This window comes from Lepisma saccharinum, chromosome 20 (genome assembly GCF_977018435.1).
Source record: "Lepisma saccharinum chromosome 20, izLepSacc3.1, whole genome shotgun sequence".
Taxonomy (NCBI): domain Eukaryota; kingdom Metazoa; phylum Arthropoda; class Insecta; order Zygentoma; family Lepismatidae; genus Lepisma; species Lepisma saccharinum.
In genome coordinates, this window is record NC_139248.1 from 29,965,317 (window position 1) to 29,990,500 (window position 25,184).

General features: G+C 37.0%; 1 protein-coding gene across 1 annotated transcript in view; it reads right to left on the minus strand.

Annotated features, from left to right (window-relative positions):
• Dhc36C (Dynein heavy chain at 36C) overlaps positions 1–25,184 on the minus strand; it is a 369,284-nt gene that overhangs the window by 80,362 nt on the left and 263,738 nt on the right. Inside the window, exons 43-46 of the mRNA XM_083142304.1 lie at positions 24,000–24,227; positions 17,146–17,374; positions 9,098–9,439; positions 1,002–1,230 (exon numbers count right to left, since the gene is read on the minus strand). Coding sequence (XP_082998430.1) covers positions 1,002–1,230; positions 9,098–9,439; positions 17,146–17,374; positions 24,000–24,227 — 1,028 coding nt within the window. The remainder of the gene's footprint in view (positions 1–1,001; positions 1,231–9,097; positions 9,440–17,145; positions 17,375–23,999; positions 24,228–25,184) is intronic.

Sequence of the window (25,184 nt, forward strand, 5' to 3'; positions counted from 1 at the left end):
AAGATGTAGGGTCGATCAGGACTCAAACCCAGACCTCTGGCATACCATACCGCATTGCTCTACCAACTGAGCGATGGAGCCAGCTCTGATTTTGCCTATCTCAGTTGCTAGAGCAAATGCTTAACTGGTCTGCTCCAAGCCCCAACATTGACCAACGAACACACATCAACTATTCACTATGTTACAGGAAGAATGGAAACTAACTCTATCAGCAGTTTACCAGAATAAAGTGGCGAGGCTGCTGTGAAGGGTAAACAATGTAATAACAGCAAACAGAGGTTTGACATCCAATTAATAACATGACTGGTGCCTTCGGAAACAACAGCAATGAGTGACTTTTGGCTACATAGTGCATAACAGCTTGGTAAAATAAACAATAGTTTAAGTAACATGCATGTATCAGCTTATACCAATCTAGTAATCTCTCCAGCACTTAAAGTGGAAAATATTAGCTGGGGGGATGTTTGGTTGAGCCTTGGGGTTAGCTGGGGGGGGGGGGGATGCTCCTATAACATGTCAACAATGAGACAATTGGGGGAATACATTGCAAAAAAATGTGCTAGATGGGGGGATACCATCCACCTGCATCCCCTCTCACTTCGAGCACTGAATCTGTTGTATTCTTACTAAATATCACTAGTGTGGAATTATACACTCCTCACAAAGAGTTTGACATATTGTTATGTTAGACACAACAAGTCTGGAATGTTGTTATATTAGGCAATAGGTGATAGGCACGGTGGCATATGTCAGCGAAAACACAAGAACGTCCAGTAGACAGACATATACCATGTGTTGTTGCATTCCAAGGCTGTGCCTATCACCTAATGTCTAATATAACAGTATTCAAAACTTTTTGTGAGGAGTGTATTTGCTCCCACATACTCACAAAATTTACACCGACAAATAACAAATAAGTATCTATAAATAATTACCCAGCCTAAATCTGTTCATAAAAGTACACAAACACAGATGAATATCAATATTACAATGATACTTACTTAATAATTATTCCGTTTTCAATGGAAAAAGAATCACTTGGAAGGCCAAATATATTCCACTGCCGAATTTCCACAGGATTCCCTAAGACAGCAACCAGATTGAAGTCGGCGCTACATACAATGTTCAATTCAGTGACCTGTGTCACCCACTGGTGTATTTGATTAGCCCTGAAGTCAGACGTGAATATGCCCAGGTAAGCCACCACACCAGAAGCAATTAAAATGTCTCCTAGAATTACATGAGGAAGAACATACAGTTATAAAAATGGAAGTGTGCCAATTTGTATTTATTTGAGTGCAAAAATTATGTTGAAATTGCTCAATAGCTTAATGTAAAAAAAATATATAGTTGTATTAGACATCAGAGGTGAGGCATGCATGTAACAGGTGTTACCACAGGTAACAGCAAAATGTGAAGAATTAAAAAGTTGTTTAAAAAATATAACAACATTATGAAATATGTTAATGAACAGCGTTTCTGCCAAGTATATATTGCAGAGGACATTCTTTCTGCAGCCAACAGAAGCGAAGAGTGAGGCCGTTTCCGCTACCCTGAAGAGATAACAAGAGGAGAGGGTGCCAATGAAAGGAAAGAGTGGGGAAAGACTTTGGGTCAAAATGTGCTACACATAGGGTTTACTAGATTACTATGAGGGAAATGTAGGACATGTTGTCATAAAATGTAGGACACATAAATTTTTAAGTAAATAAATCACTCTTTAACCAAGTTACGGAAATTTGCGCACTTGATTCACAGTCTACAGTGCCGACATACGGTCGTGAGTGCCTCGTTTGCCAATAGCGCAAACAGCGATGCGGAGGTCTACACTTCAATGGATCGCTCTTCAGCACAGGTTGTAAGGGAAAAATTCAAGCAGCAGATAATAGGGCCTCCCTATGGCACAGTGGTAGCATTGTAGCCTTGTAATTAAGGGGTCCCGGGTTCCATTCCCAGTGAAGGCACACAGTGGTTTTGATACCACTTTAAACTGTAGGTTCAGTCCCGAATAGACTTACTGTGCATAAAGTGGACTTAAAACATCAAACCAACAGCAGATAAATAATTTCACTGAAACATGCATTTTATTAGTTAAAATTATGTGACGTTCAAAATGTAGGACATTTATGATATTTTTCCAATTCCTCCCGGATGCCGGACATACGACTAAAATGTAGGACATGTCCGGGAAAAACTGGACGTCTGGTAACTCTAGCTACGCGGTTATACATATGCCTGTTAAGGGGCCCTGTTACCGGTCAGGCCTTCCAGTACAGGCCAGTGTTGTCACATTGGGTTGGCAGAAAAGAGCTAAATCCCACCTAAAATTGGGATACTATTTCTCTAAAGCAACAAGAGCTAGATTGAAAAGCCAAGGCTGGATCTAACTAGAACTGAGACTGGTTAGGTAAATAGACGAAAAGATAGTTCCTTGGTGCGATTCTTGATTTGGACAAACTTGCTCCAGACAACTAGTACATATAGCTCGACCTTCCTTCCACAGTTGGAATTCTGTCATCTGGTCACCGCACAAAGGTCAAACTGACCCAAGAAATGTGTTGCTTTTCTTCTTCAACAGAGATGAATAATTGACAAAGCTCGACCACTATTCATTGTATTTTCAAGCTAACTTGTCTCATGAGTGGAGGTTCTTTCTAGCAGGCATAATTGTCATACTGATGGCCGGTAACACTTTTGAAAAAGTCACGTCACACCACTGTACACAATAAAGTAAAAAGCAAGGGTGGTGTTACCAATTACTTCTAGCTGAGTAGTGCACTAGATGTTTGTATTTCATGGGTAAATATTACTCGACCGTAGGTACATATGGTCTACATATGTAAATCATTTTCTTTACCATGTGCTAAAAAGGGGACAGGACAAAGTTTAAAAATTTCTCCCCCAAAATATTGATTCTTTTTATTTCTTCTATTATTGTTGGAATCACAAAATTCTGACGAAAGTAACACTTTCTGAAACAGGTGTAATTTGTGACATTTACATTCAAGTACAGAGGTTACATACCACAGTTTCTAGAATCGATGTTTGGGAGTAAGTGGCAGCTTCTTCTGGTATTGAGAACACATGTTATTTTTTTTTTTTTTTTGATGTACTACAAGACAATTTTCAAACTTACATATAGCAGTGCTGCGTAAGAATTTATCTATTGACTTTAGTTTATTTGGGGGATCACTGAGGGTTAGTTGAAAATTTCACTTGTTTTTTCCTAACTGCTCTTGTTGGGAGGAGATACATCGAAAAATAATTCCTTGTGAAAGGCCTAGTCTTTCACGCAAATAATAGTTCAACTTAGAGCTTCAACTCTATGACAAATTGTTCTATGGTTTTTATGGACATTTGCAAAGCAGTCAATACCAAGAGAGTATCAATTAAATCGTCCCATCCATAATAAAAGTGTACCGTATATTGAATGAATTGTTATCAATTCTTTGTTCATGTTATAACTGATATTGCATTTAATTCTATTTCTATCTCTTTAGAAAGAGAGTAATTAAAAGTTTGTTACTGCATGTAGTTTTATTATTAGTAGTACTACTAAGAATGTGAGCATATGAGCTATTTGCAAAGATTTTTGACTGGGTACCTATATCCAAGAAAATATACAACACTTGTATCATCAAGTATCAAGTAACATCTAGTGTTACATGATAAACAGTTGTTATAAAAACATAAGACCTGGCAACTGTGAGATTACGTGTTTTATCAACAACCAACAATTAATCATCTTGAACTGATGCAACAAACTATGAAACATAAAAGCATTTTCTTCTATACCATTCGGTCTGATGTAAAACAAATTGTGAAAAATTAGCTGTTATAAAATATTCAATGCTCTGTTTGTAAATATATAGTGAGTAACAAGGCAAAACACAGTATCTTGTGTTAAAAGTTGTAATTTAGGGATGGGACAGATTAATCAACCTAATATATAAAAATGGATGTATGTGTGTATGTTTGTTCCAGCATAACTCTCGAACGCCCGGCGATTCAACCCAACTTGGAACACGTATCACTTGCAATCTCGAAAGAAATGCTGTGGGAGTAAGACACCCCTGGCACCCCTATGGGTTGGGGATGGGAGGGGTGACATGTAAAAATAATCAAGAACAACCGATATTAGTGTGGAATCCATAGTTTTCGGGGTCGCTAAGATGAATAGTGACCACTGCTAATACCGTTCTACTTCAAGTTCATCACCTATCGGGATGGGGGTGAGAGGAGGTGAAAATTAAAATGTCAAAAATGACCAAGATTAGTGTCGAATCCATAGTTTTTGGAGTAGCTAAGCTAATTGGTGACATTCACGATAACCAAACTTGGTACACATATGACTTACAATCTGGAATAAAATACTGTGGGGGTAAGACACCCCTGGTACCCCTAGAGATGGAGGTGGGAAAGGGGTGACATGTAAAAATAATCGAAAATGACCGATATTAGTGTGAAATACAGTTTTGGGGGTCGCTAAGATGAATAGTGACTCTCCCAATGCCGTTCACAAGACACCACTGCCACCCCTAGGGGTGGGGGTGGGAAGGGGTGACATGTAAAACGACAGATACTAGTGTGGAATCCGTAGTTTTTGGGGTCTCTAAGATGAACAGTTACACTCCCAATGCTGTTCAATTTATTTATTCTTGCTCTTGGAGGTGGAACTAAAAATGTTGAACATAAATTATGGTTAAATTAATATTATAGTGAATTTGTAAAATATATTACTTTATAATTTGTATACTGTACTTATACTTTTAAATACCTGTAAATAAAATTAGTTACATTTTACGCTATAGTTAGAATTCATTAAATACTAGGGATGTGATGAAGCTGAAAATTTACCAATGCCGATGTACTCACCGATAATTTTTGGAACCGATACCGATGCCGATATTTAACCGATTCCGATACATACGATTATTAAACAGAAATGGGATGTTATTTTCTGCATGACAAAAATAAATTTGCTATGTACATTTCTATTGCATATCACATGTATATACATATATATTCTCAAGAGATGCGAATGTACATTTGCATCTACAAAAGGTTATGTGAACCTAAAGATTTAACATAAGTCACAAGCAGTTCTTTGAAATGCAAAATTAATTCCTGTTCTGCCAGATTCAACTTCAGAAATACGAGATTTGGAAGCACTTCAGGAAGTAACGTACTTCTTCTCTTATCTCAAATCTGTTCAGCAACACTGAACATTCAATCACTGAATACTGATACAGCAGGTATGCCCAAGTATTTTCTCAGCACTTGCTTCAGGTTTGAATACTCATTTTTGAATTTCTAATACAACAGCAATGTACTGTTTTATTTCCGATTTATAGTTAGGTTGATCCTCTGAATGAAAGCTTCCAATAATTTTATTACAAAAACTCTACAATAATGACAAATCATAACCAAATTTTCAATACATCTTTCAAAACTAGAATATAAAACTTGTTAGAAGGTAAAACTCTAGTATAATCTGTACCGGTTTAAATATCGGATTTTTGCCGATTCCGATACCGATGCCGATATCTCAATTTCTGCCGATTTTCATACATCTGTAATCGACTTAGGCACATCCCTATTAAATACCCTGGCAATGCCAGGAAATCAGATAGTACTCTATTGGTATTGACTCGTACAAACATATTTAGTAGGGATGGAACTGATAATCGGTAGTCTATCGGTATCTGCCGATATAGGCATATCGGTGTATCGGTTTATTGGTAAAATTGCTGATTGCCGATTATTTTACCGATCCGTAAAGTAAAAATTTAAATACGAAGTTTCATTTCCAAAGGCAAAAACCCTTGCAATCACCTGTTACATACTTGTACATTAACTGAGAAGGTAGTTTGAACAATTTATGTTCTTCAAGGAAGATTTTCAATTTTAAAAGGGCTTGCAGTATATCAAATTGGTAGAATATTGGTTGTTGGTATTCGTAAGTTTTTCATATCAGTCCATTCCTCCTATGATTTATATGAAAATATATTTGTCCCTAACGTTTTACACATGATGGTATGATGAACAGTTTTGATGAACAAACACTATTATACATAATCCCTTTGCCAAGGTATAATGTCCATTGCTTCCCCAATCCGAGAGGAAACCACAGTCATAAATCTAGAGGTGTAGTGAACACCGACACAGGAAGGCTAGTTCACAGTTGCCAAGTATCTTATCACACCCCTTGCCCGTAAAACAGGACAGGTAGAGGGTGGGGCATGTGGACGTTCTTCCCTTGCTCCCTTGAACGTTTTTCGAGACCTGCGAAAGATTCGGTCAGTCCCTTTCGCCACTGCACAATGCAGTGATCATACCCATTGGAGGGCATGTTGCTGATAGAAGAGAAGAGTGAAAAGATGTGGCAAGCTACAAATGTTAATGATAGGACGACTAATGAGGGACTCGTACTCAGAATTAGACAACCTTTCTCGAAAGACATATGATCTCCACATCACATTGTCAAATTCTTTGCATCCTCTCATATGGGATAAAGTAAACAGAGCTACACAACAAGTTGTAGAACACTACAGCAAGCTTTCAGAAAGGAGACTTGATAGGAAATTCTACCAGCTAATTCAAGAAGAACAAGTTACACACAACAACAATGAAAGAAGAGAAGCAGTTAATGTCACTGGTAAAATAGAAACTAAGAACATTGACAACAGATTATTTATAAATCTTACGGATATTGAGGTACCTGATGAGTATATACAAATTTTTCAATTCGGAATGAAATTTGCAGTTGGTAGTGCTTATATACACAAAGAAGATTTTGTGATTTCAATAGAAAAAGCACTGAATTTCTTAGATGATGAGGAGGAAAAGAGAAAATTACGAAGTCTCATACATGATGCTCTTGATGAACGGTTAAGTTTTGAATACAACAGAAGAAATAACAGAGGTCCAAAATACACAGAACGGGAGAAAGAGCATATAAGGTTGGGGAAAAAAGTTCATGGCTTCAAGATCTGGTTGAAAGAAAACAACATTTTCTTAATAAAATCAGACAAGGAAAATAAACCTGTCCTTATCCGAATTAAGGACTATAAAGAAAAAATGGAAGAATGTTTCAAAGTAAACAATTTCACAGAAACCTCTCGAAACCCTATAAATAAAATAATAAATGAGGTAAAGAAAGTAATTGAAAGCAGTATCACGATACCAAGAGAAATGAAGAAAAAACTCATTGTCAAGAATTCAACCCTGCCGATTGCCTTTGGACTACCAAAAACTCACAAACCAGGAACTCCAATACGACCCATCATTGCAACTTTCACACATCCTGCATACAAACTATCCAAATATTTAGTTGAAAGACTCGCTATAATTAAACAACAAACACCATTCAGTGTTAAAAATGCATATGAAGTGAAACAGAAACTAAAAAATATTGTTTGGAATAATGAGTATCGTATTGCAAGTTTTGATGTTGAAAATTTATATCCAAGTGTCCCAATAGAAGGTGCCACAGATGCATTACACAGATGGCTTATTGAGATGAAAGTTAACCCAGTAGAATCATGGGAAATGGTTCGATGGTTTACTGTATGTGCAAATTACAATTACTTTATATTTGATGGTAAAATCTATCAGCAAAGTAATGGTCTATCAATGGGAAACCCAGTATCCGGAATCATCTCCAGCATTTTCCTTCATTACATAGAATCTCCAATTGTTAATGCGATAGGTGCGGATATCAAACTCTACATCAGATATGTAGATGATGTGCTAATTATTGCTAAAAATGATAACACCATCATGGACGTATTTAAATTGTTAAATGAATCACATCGTCGCATAAAATTCACTTGTGAACCCATGAATAACAATGTAATTTCTTTCCTTGATCTGCAAATTAAGACAACTGACTCAACAATTCAAACATCAGTCCATAGAAAAAATTAGCGGGTGAAAAATACATCCATACCAATTCAGAACATTCACGTATAACAATGGATAACATATTTTTAAATTTTTTCCTGAGAGCACAAAGACTCTGTTCTAATAATGAGGATATCAAAAATGAAGAAGAAAGGCTTTTTAATATAGCAAAAGAAAATGGCTTTCACACTAACAGAATAAACCAAATCAAAAAACAAGTAGCAAGAAAACTAAAGGAAAAGAGAAGTACAGACAAAGATGAAAAATCTGTTGAAAAGAAATTTGTGTGCATTCCATTCCACAAGGGATTCTCACATAAAATTGCAAAAATTTTCAGAAGTTTTGATTTCAAAATTGTTTTTAAATCACCAAGAAGTTTGGAAGGTACATTTAATGAATTCAAAATGAGAAACTCTCTACCAGATGCGGAAACCACAGGAATATATAATATAAGTTGTTCATGTTCAAAGGATTATGTGGGACAAACAGCAAGGAAAATGGCAATAAGATGGCACGAACATGATTTGGACATTATAAATCTAAACCCAAGAACAGGTTTGTCAACTCATATCATCGAAGAGAAACATTTGATTAAAAAGAGAAGGGTTTTAAAAAGATTAACGGGAAACACAGAGTTGAATGTCTGGGAAGCTTCGTTCATTGCAGAAGAACACTGGAATAAATTAAATAATGAAAATGGTAACGTAGATCCAGTATGGAGTTTTCTTTTTCACAAATGGAGTAAGCCACCATCTTTGAAATTTAATGTAACAGAAAACATCAAAAGACTTTGTGAAAACAATGATGAATTTGAATTGCCTGATGATATTTTGGATTCATAATTTAAAAAGTCTCAAATAAAAATACAACAGACTGCTTTTTTCACAGTTAAGTTGCTATATTACAACAATGTAACATTGACAACATTCATTATATAACGGATTCTTTTTGTTTAAAAATTACTAACCATTGTTATAACTGTATCTTTAGTCAAAATGAAAATAAATGTCTGATGAAAGGAGCGTGTGTTCTCCTGAAACGTCACAAAGAAAAACTGTTTTCTTATGCTTGTAATAACCGTAAACTACAAGAAAATAACACTTTTGACTGTCAACCATGGCAACCACTGCGGTTTTGGCAAGAAGGGGGATGGTGAAAGGATACTATACCTTGGCAAAAATAATAATTTTACCTGTTAATGAGTAATAAGTGTTTCCAAGGTTTACAGCTAATTCGCTCCAGCGAGTTTTCTCCCCACCAAGGCCACTAATTAATTCTTCGGCTCGCTGAATCTTCTTTCGGCACATGTCCACGTCAAATTCCAACTGGGCAAATTTCTTCTTTTGTGCATCTAAAGTAGTTTGCAAAACTTGCAACTTTTGCTGCACTTCGCGAAGTTTTGCCCGCTTCTCTTCCAACGAGGCCATTGCCACTGCAAACTCGCCCTCTGCTTTCTTCAAAGCTTCTCTCTTGGGTCGCACAACTTTGATAACTTTATCGTATTTAACAATTGCAATTATCCACTTGCACAAACCTGCAATAGTCAAAACTTAATTATTTAAGCTTCTTTTTTTTACTGCTTGTCTTTTATTTCAATGACAGGGTGTCTACAATTAAAATTCCCTAAATTTCCCATGTTCAAGAGCTAAAATTTCCCAAACTAAAGCCGTTAGTGCAATTCATGTACATATTTAAAAATATGTGTAAGATGTGTATTTTAGGCAAACATTACACTTAGAATCCCACTTTACCTCGTTTTTAGAATATTCACATAACACATTGAAAGTAATAATGAGAAGGGAAACTGAACAGAAACTAATGGATTTGTTTGGTTTGCTTTGCATTTTCGCCACTTTTGGTTAATCGTAAAGATGAGGATGAGTGATTCTATGATGAAATTCATGAAAGGACACTCACAATGAACACCCCTGCACACAGTGGCGGCGATTAGGGGGGGGGGGGCGAGGAGGTGCTGCCCACCCGGTTTTCGCTACTTTTGCCTCCGCAATATGCTAAATCTTATCTATAAAGGGAAATATACTGTCTTTGCCCCCCTAGTTTTGGTACCTTGTCCCCCCCTGGTTTTGGTACCAAATCGCCGCCACTGCCTGCACAGGTTGGGATTCAAACCCAAGACCCCTGGCAACATAGCACTGTGTTATCTACTCAGTCACAGAGGCCAGCAGAAACTGACTGTTGTATAGGCATGTCAGGCGTGAGCTTTCATGTAATATCACATTGTGACTAATGGTTATCATAGAGTTGCAAGTGGTCGAAAAAAATGCCTTTTTTTCAGCTTTTTTAACAAAAATGTCTCAAATCAATGAAAATACAGGAACTGGCAATCTTTTTCCTGTTCCACGGTTTTCGTTTATCTCCCTACTGTAAAATAGACACTCATTTCTAAATATAAAATACAGTTTACAATATGAAATTCATAGCTAGAGATAAACAGTGTTTTCAAGAAAGCTGGCTTTCCGAGTATTATCTTCATATTTTGGTGGGCTTATTAAATATATTTATGTAGTATAAACATACTTACATAACCAGAGTAGGTTTGTATGTGTTTCTAATGGAACCTAATAGTATGATATTATTTTCAATGTTTGAATTTGTTACATGAACACGTACATGAAGCAAAAATGAAAATACTGCTATACCTTTTCAAGATCTAGTATCAAATCTCTTTACCTTAAATTTTGTGTTCAGTAAAATATATTTGTGTTCTGGCTTTCCAGTACATCATGTATAATTTGGTTAAGTGGCCGCTAAACCTGGGCATGGAGCAACTAGTGATGTATTTTGGCTGCTTGCTGCAGTGGTTCTCAACCTTTGTGAGACCACAGCCCAGTAAATTTATTTCTTACAAGTCAATACCTTGATCGCAACAGTTTCACTCATAAATACATTTCTGATCTTTAAAGTTTATATGGAAATTAATATGCACCCTTAATTAATATTATATATCAACTATGGTATAATCATAATTCAATTATCTATACACTTGCTGTCAAACATAAAATTAGATTTAAATTAGTCGTCAACCTCTGGGTGCAACAGACCTTTTGCAGACTGGAGGTTGAAAAACACTGGCACTAAAACTGAAGCATAAGCAAATAAGGATGGCCGCAAATGGCAAAAGAATCTAAGAAATCTGGACTGGACCTACAGTTTGAAATGAGATCTGAAGCATTCTACCTCCACTGAGGATTGAACCTCAGACTCCTTCTTATTACAAGGCATCAGCATTATTTATGGCACTCCAGAGGGCCATTCATGATTATCAAAGGAACCTTCTATCAAAACGCCAGCATTTTTGATGACAGTACTTGTAATTTGTTTTGTGTAATTTACAGGCTAAATTAAATCTTAATCTCTGATGAAGTAACTAACATATGTTACTTCATATTTCTAATAAATTAAAAATACAAAATTATTTATTACTTACGTAAAATGAGAATCTATTTTGTACACCAACAATGTTTCAGGAACCACTGTTCGCTTCCTCAGGTCCTATTCTCGGGTATCCGAAAATTGCCATAGCCTCGTCAAATCATACAGTCATCAGGAAAAGGAATTGGTACAATATGGTAAAGGTAAAATTTGGAAAATACTAAAACCTTTGCTGGTCCCATGTTCACTGTTATTTGTTAAAATTATCACTGTAAAATCTTCTGCTAAAAAAAAACCATAGTGCAAGTTAAGACTTTTTTTAAAAAGAAGAAAAAAAGATGCCCTCTTGTTACGCTATTCCCATGCCTGTGCTTTCCTTGTCATATGTGCCAAGTTGTGGGTGTGTCGTCTCTCACCTCCCTAACTTTGCCTCTACATTTCTCCTCCTCATTACATCATTTCAAGATCAAAATCGCATATAACTTGGGCTTCGCGTATTACGTCAGAGGTGATCTGGAATCCAATTTTCTCGTATTCCTATTTCTCCCATTTTTTGAGCATCTCTATCCATAGTTCGTCTATATTCCCATCTTTTCTGTTAAGCTTATTCTCCCTATTTTTACAAATATATGAGGCCTCATAGATGTTCTTCCTAATCAATTTTTCTTCTTCTCTTATTATTTTCCATGCCTCTATTTGATGTCCTTCATCTATAATGTGCTCTGATAACTCGGTTTGCGGAACCCCCTCTCTTATATATTTAACATGACATATCATAACATACGACAAGTAAAGCAATGGTTTTAGTGTTTTCCAAATTTACCTTTACCATACTGTACCAATTCCTTTTCCTGACGAGTGTACGATTTGACAAGGCTATGGCAATTTTCGGATAGCCAAGAATAGGACCTGAGGAAGGGAACAGTGGTTCCTGAAACATTGTCGGTGTACAAAATAGATACTCATTTTACGTAAGTAATAAATAATTTTGTATTTTTAATTTATTAGAAATACGAAGTAATATATATAAAAGTGAGTAACTCGCACAAGCGTGAAGTATGAAAGTAACTAACAATCTTGTTAAGTATAGAGAACATTCAGATCGAAGCAGCACATTACAGTGGGGGTGTAACATTGAAGTGGCAAGTGACATTGGCCCCTTCAGTCTATAAGCAAGCACTCACCACACATGCACAAACAAGACTGAGGCAACACGATGTGTACCACTGAAGGAGCTTTCAGACTGACTTGTCACAGATGACAAGCGACACAGACTCCTTCAGAATAAAGCAAAGCATTAACCGTGCATGCAAGAACAACAGACTGAAGCGGCACGATGCACACCATTGAGAAGAGAGTATAGTCCGAGCAACATGCAAGTGACATGTTCAGCTCGTTGTCGCACTTCAGTTCAAAGGGTTGAATGGATTACTGAGGGTCTGCTTCCAAGTGACACGTGTCATTTGTTGCTTCAGTCTGAAAGTTCCCTGAGGAAACTGTTATTATTGAATCATTGCTTCCTTTGCTGATTACATAAGCAGTTATTTATTAATTATAATAATTACAAAAATTACTATCATTAATAAAAAATAATAACCAATTATTGCATGTCTCACATAGGCTCTATTTTAGCATTCACTAAAACTTACAAAATCTTAATAACTTAATAATTTTTATTAATGCTTTTTAGTTTGCAGAAGTGTATTTGTTTATTAAATATAATAATTACAATAATTACTATCATTACCAACCAATTATACATTGTCACGAGTTTCTCGAATGAGACACATTCAAAGATAGCACCTGATATGGCCACCAAGTGCATCTTGCCACCTAATTACATTACATTTATGTTTTTATGAACAAAATAAAGAAATATTGGGTACATCCTAGGAACAATGTAATTTATTATTTTCAAACAGTTGAAAAAGCTAAAAAATAGAGGTGGTTGGCCTGCGAAGGCCCCAAACTCCCCGGTTAGCTAGGGTTAAAATTGTACCGTATCTGGACCACTATGCAATATGTGTTTACTGGGATTGGCCAATATCTGTCTCTTGGCTGCTACATGATGTAAATTTTTTTAGCTAATTGTAAAATATGTCACTACAAACCTGTAAACTCGTAACAGTAGCTTAAAGTGAAATAGGTTAGCTGTAATTGGTAAAAAGCCAAAAAAGGCAAAATTTCCAGTTTTTTTTCCAAAAAAAAAGCCAGCTTTTTATAGGAAAAAACCGTCCATTCAAAAAAGCCTGCTGTTTAGCAACTATAGGATATCATTCTCTTCTTTTTTTTAAAAAAATCATAATAATTATAGCATAAATAATATATAATTTCATAAAGTTTAGTAATATACATATTAAATTTAATTTCTGACAAACGAGACCTAAAAATTGCAACAAGAAAGTGGTAACTTCCAATAGTCACTTACTACAATAGATTTCTACATGAAAATAGTTCAAAATATGATCCCCCTATTCTTCGAGTATTTAATAAACAATTCCTACTCTAACCATTCGTAATACTCAGTATATCAGACTGAAGTATACCGGGTGATCAGTTTGGGATGTCATAAAAGTAAAGTGTTATATACCAGAAACCATTCAAATTTATTGCCTGTTAATGGTACATACATGCGTAGGAGAGTCACAGTTTTTGTATCCCAGCACATTAGCACTCAACAGGTTCATCATTGCGGACACGGCACAATTCATACCGTGCAGACATGTTGCACCACGTGGCATGCAGCATTTCTAAAGTGATCTGTTGAAAGGCTGCTCTCATCTGCAATCGCAGGTCGGCTTCAGTCTGTGGTTTTTGTGCTTACACCAATGACTTGATGTATCCATACTCAAAAAAGTCTGGAGGCATTAAGACATGGGATGGGTCCACCATGGCCACACCAGCGATCGTTGAATATCCCGCACTATGAGAGTCCAATGTGGCGGAGCATCGTCCTGTTGAAAGATAATGGTGTCCAGTATCCCAATTTTGCATACCATACGATGCACTGAGCATGCTGTTGTGGTGTGACCACCATCTTGTCTCTCATGAACGCATGCTAGCACCGCCACACGATTGAAGTCTGCAAACCTCCGCTCACTCGAAACTTACGACCTTACTGCTTAGAGTACGGAAACTGCTCAGAGATATGTACATTAACCTTGTGTGTAGAACACTTTACTTTTATGACATCCCAAACAGATCACCCGGTAGTTTCCACAACAAATTTTAAATTTCTTGCTTGCCTTTTATTTATTTCTTCAAAGCCTACTTTTCGTGCACTACTACAAAAAATGTTCATTTTTCCAGAAATACAGTAAACTTCTCTGACTTTTCCAGCTGGCACACATGGCAGAGTGGTTAGCACATCATGCTATGATGCCAGGGCTCCCAGCCTGGGCCTGTATGTTTGTGAGTGTCCATTCATCAATTTCATCATATCATCACTCATCTCCATCCTTGCAAAATAGCCAAAAGTGGCACAAAAGCGAAGTAAAATAAAGCAAATCAATCAAACAATGACTTTTCCAGAAAGAATACATTCCCTGACTTTTCAAGGATTTCCAGGATTCAATGATAAGGATGAATGATTAGATGAAACTCACGAAATGACAATCACAAAGAAAGATCCATGTGTTCAGGCCAGGATTCGAATCTCTGGTGGCAACATAATGAGTCAATCACTCAATGTGGTCAGCCACGAAATCAGTATCTTTCTTCTTTCTTGTATAAAATGAAAAATTACAAGAGCTGAGAAGATACTTGTTCAGTCAGAAAGTATCACCAATACCCACCAATAACTTTCTCAAGATGAGGTATCTCAAGAAATCCACAAAATTGCATGCAACACTTTCAAGACATTTAAATATCCTGTCATAATTTTATTACTTCTGCACAAAGATTTGTACCACTTCATGATTAAACTGCAGTTATTTTAACATCATGATTATTTTACGAGTATATGCATATTTTTTAAAGAAAAACCATGGCAGATTAATATGGTAAAATTGCAATGATCATGCACTTGTATCAGTTAAATTTACACCGAGCATTGCCACAGACTATGGTGGCCACGGTATAAGATCAGCTCTACAATTACAAATTTAGTTGTTAAAAGCAACACAAACAGCATGACAAAAATCACTTTAAGAGTTGGTCCAAGCTTTTGTTTCCATTTCAGAACCATCATTACGGCTGGTCGAGAGATGGCAAAGTGGATGCGGTTGAGTTTCCGCTCTGAAGATGATTCCGAGATGCAATCGAAAGCTTGGACAAACTCTTAAAGTGTCTTTTTTGTGCTGTTTGTGTTGCTTTTAACGTGACGTAAGAAGTTTACTGTCAAATTACAAATTAGATTACAAACAAAAATTGTGTGTGATGTCAGTTCTTCATTAGATTATGAGAATGGCCTCAAAGCATAAGGAGAGGGAGTAAGTTGGGCACTCACCTACAGTCCCATGTATTCAAGGACTCAAGAACACCAAATTGTATTAAATGTTTATTAATTGTAATTACATTAATGCTTCAAATTGAAAAAATATGTGTATTATTCTTATTTTACATTTACACCTGATATAAATAGCAAAGCCTTATTCTTACCAATCCCCACCAATACTTTGAAGTTGAAACAATTAAAAGTTGTTCACCAAATTATAAGTTTTAACATAAAAGATTTCAATTTGAACTGCACCATGTCAATCTACCAAATTTTACTTCAAATGTTCATGTCCTCTACACTCTCTGGCAACATCCTATTCGTGATTTCAATTATCTGATATGCCATCTGGTGAGATTTTTCGAAACTACTGTTTGTAGGATACTGTTCTGTGTTGAAGCCATTCAAAACATGTGGAATTTGTGAAACATTAACATCTGCTGTTCACTATTTGGCTTTAATTGTTTTATGAGTCAGAACATTTGAAAGGTTTCCAAGTGTTTCCAACCTGAAGTGAAATTTGTAAATAAATCAGGAAAGATAGAATCGATTGACAGAAGACTGGCATGGGAGATAATACTGAAATGTGTCAAGAAAACTACAAAGAGTCTGCACGAGTCTGCTCACTTCATTTGCTCAAATATTAAATATTACCAGGGAAGCAAAGTTTTAAATTGTCCTTTATAAATAAAACATGATTTTTTTCGAAGCATCTGTATCAAATTTGGAACAAATGCAAGTCGAATAAATGTGAAGATGAAAATAGTTTGAGAATGAATTATTTAAAAAATAAAACATTTATATTGCCTAAAAGTTGCACAATGAATTCATGCCATTCAATTGTTAGATCACAAGTCACAGTCACCACTTATTTAAATACAGAAGAACAGAAATTATATGTTAACACTATTCTCCTGCTTGCAAGTACAGGAGAGAGAGTTGCTTTATTTTCGAATGATCTCCGAGAACACCAGTTACAACATTATGAAGATGATACAGCACTGCTTTGAAGGACTAGTGCATAAATATTAGTTTTGTCTGTGTTTTCTGTGCTCTTTTTGCCAATCATAATGAAATTCTTCGCTATCAGCCCAGCTTCATCTTTCTTATAGTTCCTTGAATGCACTTCGCATTTGTAATATTTGAAAATATCATGTTTCTTTCGTAACAATGTTTCTTCCATAACAATGTTTCTTCCGTAACAACAATGACCACAGGCTACTATGTACTACCTATATTTAACTGAACAGAAACAAATGATGTATCCTGCATTCAGTGGCCATCTTGGAAGCGACACTAGCATTCAGGTACTAATTTTAATCATGAATAGACCTGTCCTGCAATAATTAGACTACATGGGAAAATGAAATTTAGAAAAGAATAGTAAAATTAATCACAACATTTATGCCTACCTTCACAGGCCAAGGAGGCATTCCTCACTTTCTCTGGAACAAAGCTCTCGTCAGTCAGAATTCTATCTTCCAGTTCTTTAATATTTTTTGGATCTATGTTGTCCTTGTCAAAGTTAAACAGCCTGTCCAAGAACTTGATATCTCCAAGCTCTACTTTTGCTCTTCCCCAGTAATCTTCTATCATCTTTCCAGAACCTGATGGATCAGGTATTCGGTTAGGTTTCACACCCTGTAAGGATGAACACTGTATCAAATGATAATGCTCTACAATTACTAATTTTCATGGACTCTTGCCTGTCTTCATGTTACATAATACATAGGGGCATGCATATTTCGTTTTTGACATAAATATAAAATGTGAAATAACACATTGTAGTGTTGATTTTTCATGTTTTTGAAGGTGTGAGGTGCATTTTGCTACTGTGTTTTGCCATGAAATTATGCGAAATAAACTCTTAAAACACGAAATTTAGGGTTTATTTACCAATGCACTTTACAACCTTGTTATGTCCTACAATTACGCTAAAAGACACAAAACTCTGAAGGGTCTTACCCCAGGAACAAAGTTTTTGACGGTTTGGCAGAAATCAGTAAGAGTACGTACGGATGGTTTTTCGGCTCTGAATTATCCTGTCAGTTATGCAAGTCATGGAAAATTGATATTCTGCTGTAAATATTTGAGAAGCAAAAATGGACTCCTTTAAACAGGAATAAACTTACTACTCTGATAACTGTATAAATGTGCTCTTAGAAGGGAAAGGCTAATTTTGTGTAATAAGTATAGTTTTAAAATCGAATTTAGGTTTTTATTCACCATTTCTACACCGAAATGCCACTTTATATACTGCTTTGGATCCAAAATATGACAAGTTTTTGCACCGAATGCTTGATCTTTTATTCACCTCAAATACGTGAATCTAAATTAATACCAAAATTTAAAGAAATAAAAAGTTGTTTCAATAAAATCACAACATTGTTAAATACGTTAACCAACAGCGTTGCCGTCGAGTATACATTGCAGAGGACATTCTTTCTGCAGCCGACAGAAGCAAAGAGGGAGTCCGTTTCCGCTACCATAAAGAGGTAACAAGAGGAGAGGGTGCCAATGCAAGGGAAGAGGGGGGGAAAGACTTTGGGCAAAGTGCCCCTGTTACCGGCCAAGCCTGCCAGTACATCCCAGTGTTGTCAAATTGGATTGGCAGAAAAGAGCCAAATCCTGCCCAAAATGGGGATACTAATTCTCTGAAGCAACTAGAGCCAGACTGCAAAGCCAAGACTGGACCTGTTAGGTAATAGACGAAAAGATAGTTCCTTGGTGCGGTGCTCGATTTGGACAAACCTTGCTCCAAAAGACTAAGTTAGCAACAGTAGTACGTACAGCTGGACTTCTCTTCCACAATTTGACTGTCGCTGGAGGAGCGGAATTCTGTCGTCTGCTCACCAAACAAACAAAACTGCACAAACAAGAAAAACAAATGCAAACTGATTGATGGAGGAACTCTGTGCAATTCATAAAGTGATCATAATAGTGGTTTAGAAGTTTTTCTTGTCAAGTAAGTTGGACGAAAATTTGATTTGACGTTTGTCTTGCAGTGTACATAAAGTGATAATGAATATTCAGGGCCTACAATGTTAAAATTCCATCTTTACATACGTAATAGTTTCTGCCCTTATGACACTCCCAAATAAATTAATCTGTGCATGCCAATGGCTCAAGTATCAGAAGGAATTAATAAAAATGATGCCATCGGAATCGGTATTAATTCAGAGATATTGACACAGCCTTATACGATGCCTAATTCTAAGTACAGTGGCTAATACAACACCAAACCTCATTTCCTATATGCAAATTCTACGTTGTTGTACACTTGATGTAACTCTCGTCAAGTCTTACAGCATGCAACCTACATGATGGCATGGGAACTGGGGAGGGGAGAAAACATTGCAGACCAACCAGACAACAGTGGTGGTGCTGAGAGTTACATCGTCACAGGAGGAAGTGCTGCACACACCTCATTCTACAGGCTGCTGTGTTTCTTAATGTGTTGGATTGGTTGCTTCCCCCTCCCCACTTTCCTTGCCAGCATGTAGGATAAGAGATATAGTACTCAGTAGGGATGGACGATATCGGAAATTTGATATTGTGATATATCATCAAGAAAATATCGTCACAGACAATACAATATTCTTTCTGTATTGTGATATTGGCGATATATCATCTCCATGATATATATCACCAAAATATCGTGATGATTTATTGCAGATACAATATACATCGCTAAAATATCGTGGCTATATATCATTGACAATATGATATATATCACTACAATATCCTGACGATATATATATCATGACCTCCATATATACATCTCCAAAATATCATGACAAAATATCACCGGCACAATATATGTCGCTAAAATATCGTAATGATATATCACTGACAAGTAGTGTAATTGGATCGTTTCAAAGTCACACTTTGTAGGTATCCCTTTTTTTTTATCAATTGAATATCAGTTTTTGACATATTTTGACAATTTTTTGTCGATGTTTTAGTACAAATTTTCACGGCACCACTTTTTTTCCCCACTCACACTTGGTAGGTATATCACGATCTTACGTGATATAACTTAACCTATCTTTTTTTTCTTACGATTTTTTAATTTTTTTTACGATCCTAAGTGATGTAACTTAACCTATCATTTTTTTTTATTTACGCACCGAACTAACCTACATTGGATTCTGTTTGTTTTAATATTTCAGTATTTTAATGTTTTCACTAATTTTATATAATTTTATATATAAAAAATTTTGTCGTCAAAAAAAAAAAGTTGTCAAAAAATGTGCAACAAAAAAAAAGTACGTGTCAAAGAAAAATGTGCCTGTCAAAACAAAAATGTGAGAAAAAATGTAGGTGTAAAAAAATATACGTGTCAAAAAAAATGACAAAAAATATATCAAAAAAATGTACGTTAAAAAAATATACGCCACAAAAAAAACGTACGTGTCAAAAAAAATGTACTAGACAAAAAAAATATACGTGTCAAAAAAAATGTACAAGACAAAAAAAATGTACGTGCCAAAAAAAACTTGATATAAATAACACACATCGTGAAAAAAAATCTACGAGATCAAAAAAAAATTCTTCGGTATATAAATAACACATTGTGAAAAATTAAAAAATTCTAACACACCCTTAGATATGACTGAAAAAATAAGTGACGTCCAAGCATTAAAACAAATGCTAAATTTGTCAGTCGAGTATGTAAAAATTCAGGAATTGGAAATCGACAAACCTTACACGATAACTTCCGGTTCAATCGTTTCTACCCAGTATGGTCCCAAAGTACGTCTGTTGCTCAACGGACAATACAGTCTATTTTTACCAGATCGATACGCTAACATGTTATCCGACGAGAAGCTATCTATTTTAATCGAGAACAAAACTCGAATCGTGTACAAGGGGACAAAGGAACTTCTTGGTAAGAAAACGAAGCACGTAATAGAATTTGTGTAACGGCTGCGCGGAGTATATAAAATAACATACCTTGAAAAAAAAAATTACACGAAAAAAATCTCAGAACATATATATAAATAACATACCGTGGAAAAAAACAACATGAAGCCCAAGGGTGTCGTGTACCAGATACCATATTCGAATCTGAAAAATCTAGGTGCCCTCGATGGGTTACTCACCAAGAAACAACGCGAGAAGAAACGTTCTTGCTTGACGAAAGGACACGGAATGAAATTGCTGCTCAGCACACCTAAATTGAGACGGTTGCAGCGTTCGCGGAAACAGCAAAAGATCGGAGGTTTCATATTCAGCATCCCGGCCATCCTGGCAGCATTGGGGGCCGTTGGAAGTTTGGCTGGGGGTAGCGCCGCCATCGCGAAAACCGTCATCGACTCGAAGAAGAATAAGGCGGAATTGGAAGAACAGAAACGTCACAATCTGGCCATGGAGAAGAAAGAGGGGAAGGGCGTGATGAGAAAGTTTAAAAAAAAGAAACAGCACTCACCAACCGAGACATTGAATCTCTGATTGAACCATTACAAATCAAACACTTCAGAGGCGTTTTCATGTCCGACTCGTTACCTTCAACCGTTAAAAGAAGAGAATGTGGCGTAGTCAACTTGGACAGTCAAGAAAATCCAGGCACGCATTGGATATGTTACCACAAAAATGATAAAGCATTCGTTTTCGATTCTTTCGGAGGTGTTCCACCTACAAATTTAGTTCATTATCTGAAAACGAACAACCTATACTACAACGACGAACGCATTCAAAATTTCGGAGACGAGAACTGCGGTCATCTCTGTCTCTCCATGCTCGCGTTTCTCTCTAAAATAAATAAGCCATCGGTGGAAGATTTCCAGAAAGCATTGTGGAACCTTAAACACGATGGGCATGTTCCATCTCACGAGCGAATCTTCGATCTTGAAACTCACGCTGCACGATGACATCGTCTATCCTAAATCCGTAGCTCTGCGTGCATTCTACAGCATGTACCTCATACCTAACGTCACGCAGCACAACAACAAAATTAGCGTCGGAAGCGAACATATCGTCGTCACGCCAGGTCAATACAATCTTTCTACTTTGCAAGCTCAGTTACCCAAAGGCACGTACCTTTCTCAAAATTCGGTCACGCACAGAGTGGAAATCGCATCCGCGTCGGAGACGGTGGACCTGGGCACCATAGGAGAACTTTTAGGTTTCGAGAACGACACAAAACTCGAAGCTGGCATCAAGCACACGGGAGCCAATATTCCTAAATTTCTAGCCATCAAGACTCTGAACGTACACTGCAACGTAGCGGAAGGCATGATCACGAAATCCTCGGACGGATTGTTGGGACGTCACAAGCAGACGGGAATCATCGCCACGTTCAAACCAAGTTCCGAATTCATGGAACCGATCATCTACACACCCTCTTCGCCGATCTATTTTCCAGTATGTCGCAACCGCATAGACGACATAGAGTTGGTGGTGACGAACGAGAAAGGCGACGTGGTGGATTTCGCAGGTGCCACTACGACGGCCATCGTGGAGATCAACGTATAATAAATAACACACATAGTGAAAAAAAAAAATGGAGCAAATCGAAAGTTACGAGTTGCAATCTTTCCCTCCCAACCGTCGCACGTTCGCCAATCTCAACGAAGCGAACCGGGAAATCGAATATGACGTGGACGTAGGCGACGGGTTCGTTCATCCTCACAGAGCGGACCTTTACCTTCAATTCGACGTGGTGAAGAAGGAAAGCGGAGAAGCCTTTCCACCCAATGCCAATTTGAAACTCGTGGACAACTTCGTGCCTCACCTGTTCTCGCAGGTGGAGGTGAGGAAACACGGTACGGTCATCGACAGAATAGATTATCCAGGCATCATGTCGACGGCAGTGGGAACGTTGAAATTATACAAAACGGACGCAGCATACTATCAAGCGGGAGGATTCGAAGCAGGGACGAAAATATCGACGAGAAGTCACACGGTGCTCTTTCCCATGCGTCTGCTTCCGGGATTCTTCTCGGACTACAAGGAGATCATGTGGAAGGGAGGAGTGAGGATCACATTTCAAAGAGCGGCCAACGACAACGACGCACTGATGCGATACACCAACTTGAACGCAGACGGCACGCCAATAGCCAACACTTTACCCGAAGCAGTCAAATGCGTCATCCGGAGCATGGAATTGAGAATGCCGGTGGTGGAATACGAGACGAACTACGCCCTCAAGTACAAAGCGGAGATCTTGAAGAGTCCGCAGGTGCCGATTCACTTTCACGGTTACCAGTGCGTGCAGAAGATAGCATCAGGAAGTCACATGGAATTCGACGTGACGACTCAGTTCAACAACATACAGTTCGACATGCCAGATTTCGTCGTAGTGCTCTTTCAGACCGGTTGCGATAACAACCAGGAAAAAGATTCCATTAAATTCGACGACTGCAAGATCAAGAACGTTTATCTCAAGAATGGCAGGAACGAAGTGTTCCCGCGCGAGAATTACAACCTCGACATGACCAAAGATGATTACCTCAAACTTTACGAAGCATACACCGCTTACAAGCGCGTGACCGAGGGAAGCGTGGACATGTACTACACTCCCAGCGAATTCAAAACCCACAGACCCATGTTCGTCATCAACACGACGAAGCGGAAGCAGGTGGTGGTCAACGATCGAACCAACATCAAGGTAGTCTGCGAGTTCCACGACGCGCTGCCTGCCGATACACTGTGCAGCGTCATCCTGATTGCAGAGAAGTCTTTCGCGTACGACGTGAAGAACGAGAGGGTGACGGAGCAGTTTTAAAAAAAATTCGTAAAAAAAAAAATTGCCACATACTAAAAAAATCAACACATTTTTTAGGTTATATAAAATTTGTGAAAACATTAAAATACTGAAATATTAAAACAAACAGAATCCAATGTAGGTTAGTTCGGTGCGTAAATAAAAAAAAATGATAGGTTAAGTTACATCACTTAGGATCGTAAAAAAAATTAAAAAATCGTAAGAAAAAAAAGATAGGTTAAGTTATATCACGTAAGATCGTGATATACCTACCAAGTGTGAGTGGGAAAAAAAGTGGTGCCGTGAAAATTTGTACTAAAACATCACTGAACGCTAAAACATCGACAAAAAATTGTCAAAATATGTCAAAAACTGATATTCAATTGATAAAAAAAAGGGATACCTACAAAGTGTGACTTTGAAACGATCCAATTACACTACTCTGACATGATATAAATTATCAAAATATTGTGACGATATATCATCTAGTTGATATCGCCTGGTCGATATTTTTCAATATTGTGATATATCATGTAGACGTCCAACACTAGTACTCACCCATAGTACCAGCAAGGCTTCCATCACAAGCCTTACATTATTTGGGGGACTCTTCATGCTCTTCACAACTATGATATCGGCAGAAGTTAACACTCTAAGAGCAGATTCTGCCATTTGCAAAATTGGCAGAGCTTCAGCAAGCTTTTCATTGCACTCGTCTCTTATCACTTGGGCTGCAGCTGCTTGTGCATTTGCAACTTCTTCGTCTGCTTTCACAATTTCCTCAATCTGAAATAAAAATATAATTTGTTATCTGTAGAGGCATGCATATTTCATTTTTGACAGAAATACGAAATGTGAAATAACACATTACAATGTTCATCTTTCATATTTTTGAAAGGTGTGAAGTGAGTTTTCCTAACATATTTTGTCACGAATTATTGTGAAATGAATCCCAATTCAGAAATAAACAATTAATGAAAAATCTAGTTTATTTACAGACACGACACTTCTGAAATCTGAATTATCCTGCGAGTTATGCAAATATTGGAAAATTAATTCTGTTGTAAATATTTGAGAAGGAAAACTGGAGTGTGTTACGCAGAAATGATAGTGTGATAAATACATAAATGTGTTATTAAGAAGAGACATGTTTATCTTCTGTGATAAGTGTAGTATTTAAATCAAATTTAGGGTTTATTCACCATTTTAACACTGAAATGCCATTGTATCTAAAGAAATCCATTTGGTGGTTACACAAAGAGAGTTAATTCACTGTAATAAGTTCACCGTTCATTTCTTGCCACCTGTCTGATAGCTTAGATAGGCATGTGGTTCAAAGGAACCACACCACCCGTGGCAAGACTGTACATGCCTGACGAAGCTACCAAAGAGGTGGCATAATCAATTGCGAACAAAAACTGCACGGAAAAATGAACCATCAACTTATCAATGTGAATTACTGAAATGCCATTTCATATTTATTACGTAAAAGCAAACTTCTATGATTTGACAAGAAACAAAACTAACTTACTAATTAATAAAGACCAGTTTTGGCATGTACTTACTTTGTTCTCAAGCTTTCACCACATCATGTGGCTTCCTCAGGAGATGGGATAAGTATAGTAAAGAATTAAGGCATGGGAAGGTAAGTTAAAGGTTAAAAAAAGGTTAAAAAGATAAAAAAAAAGATGATAAAATGTAAAATACAAAGCAATGCCCTGTCACTCCTTCAACTCTGGCAAC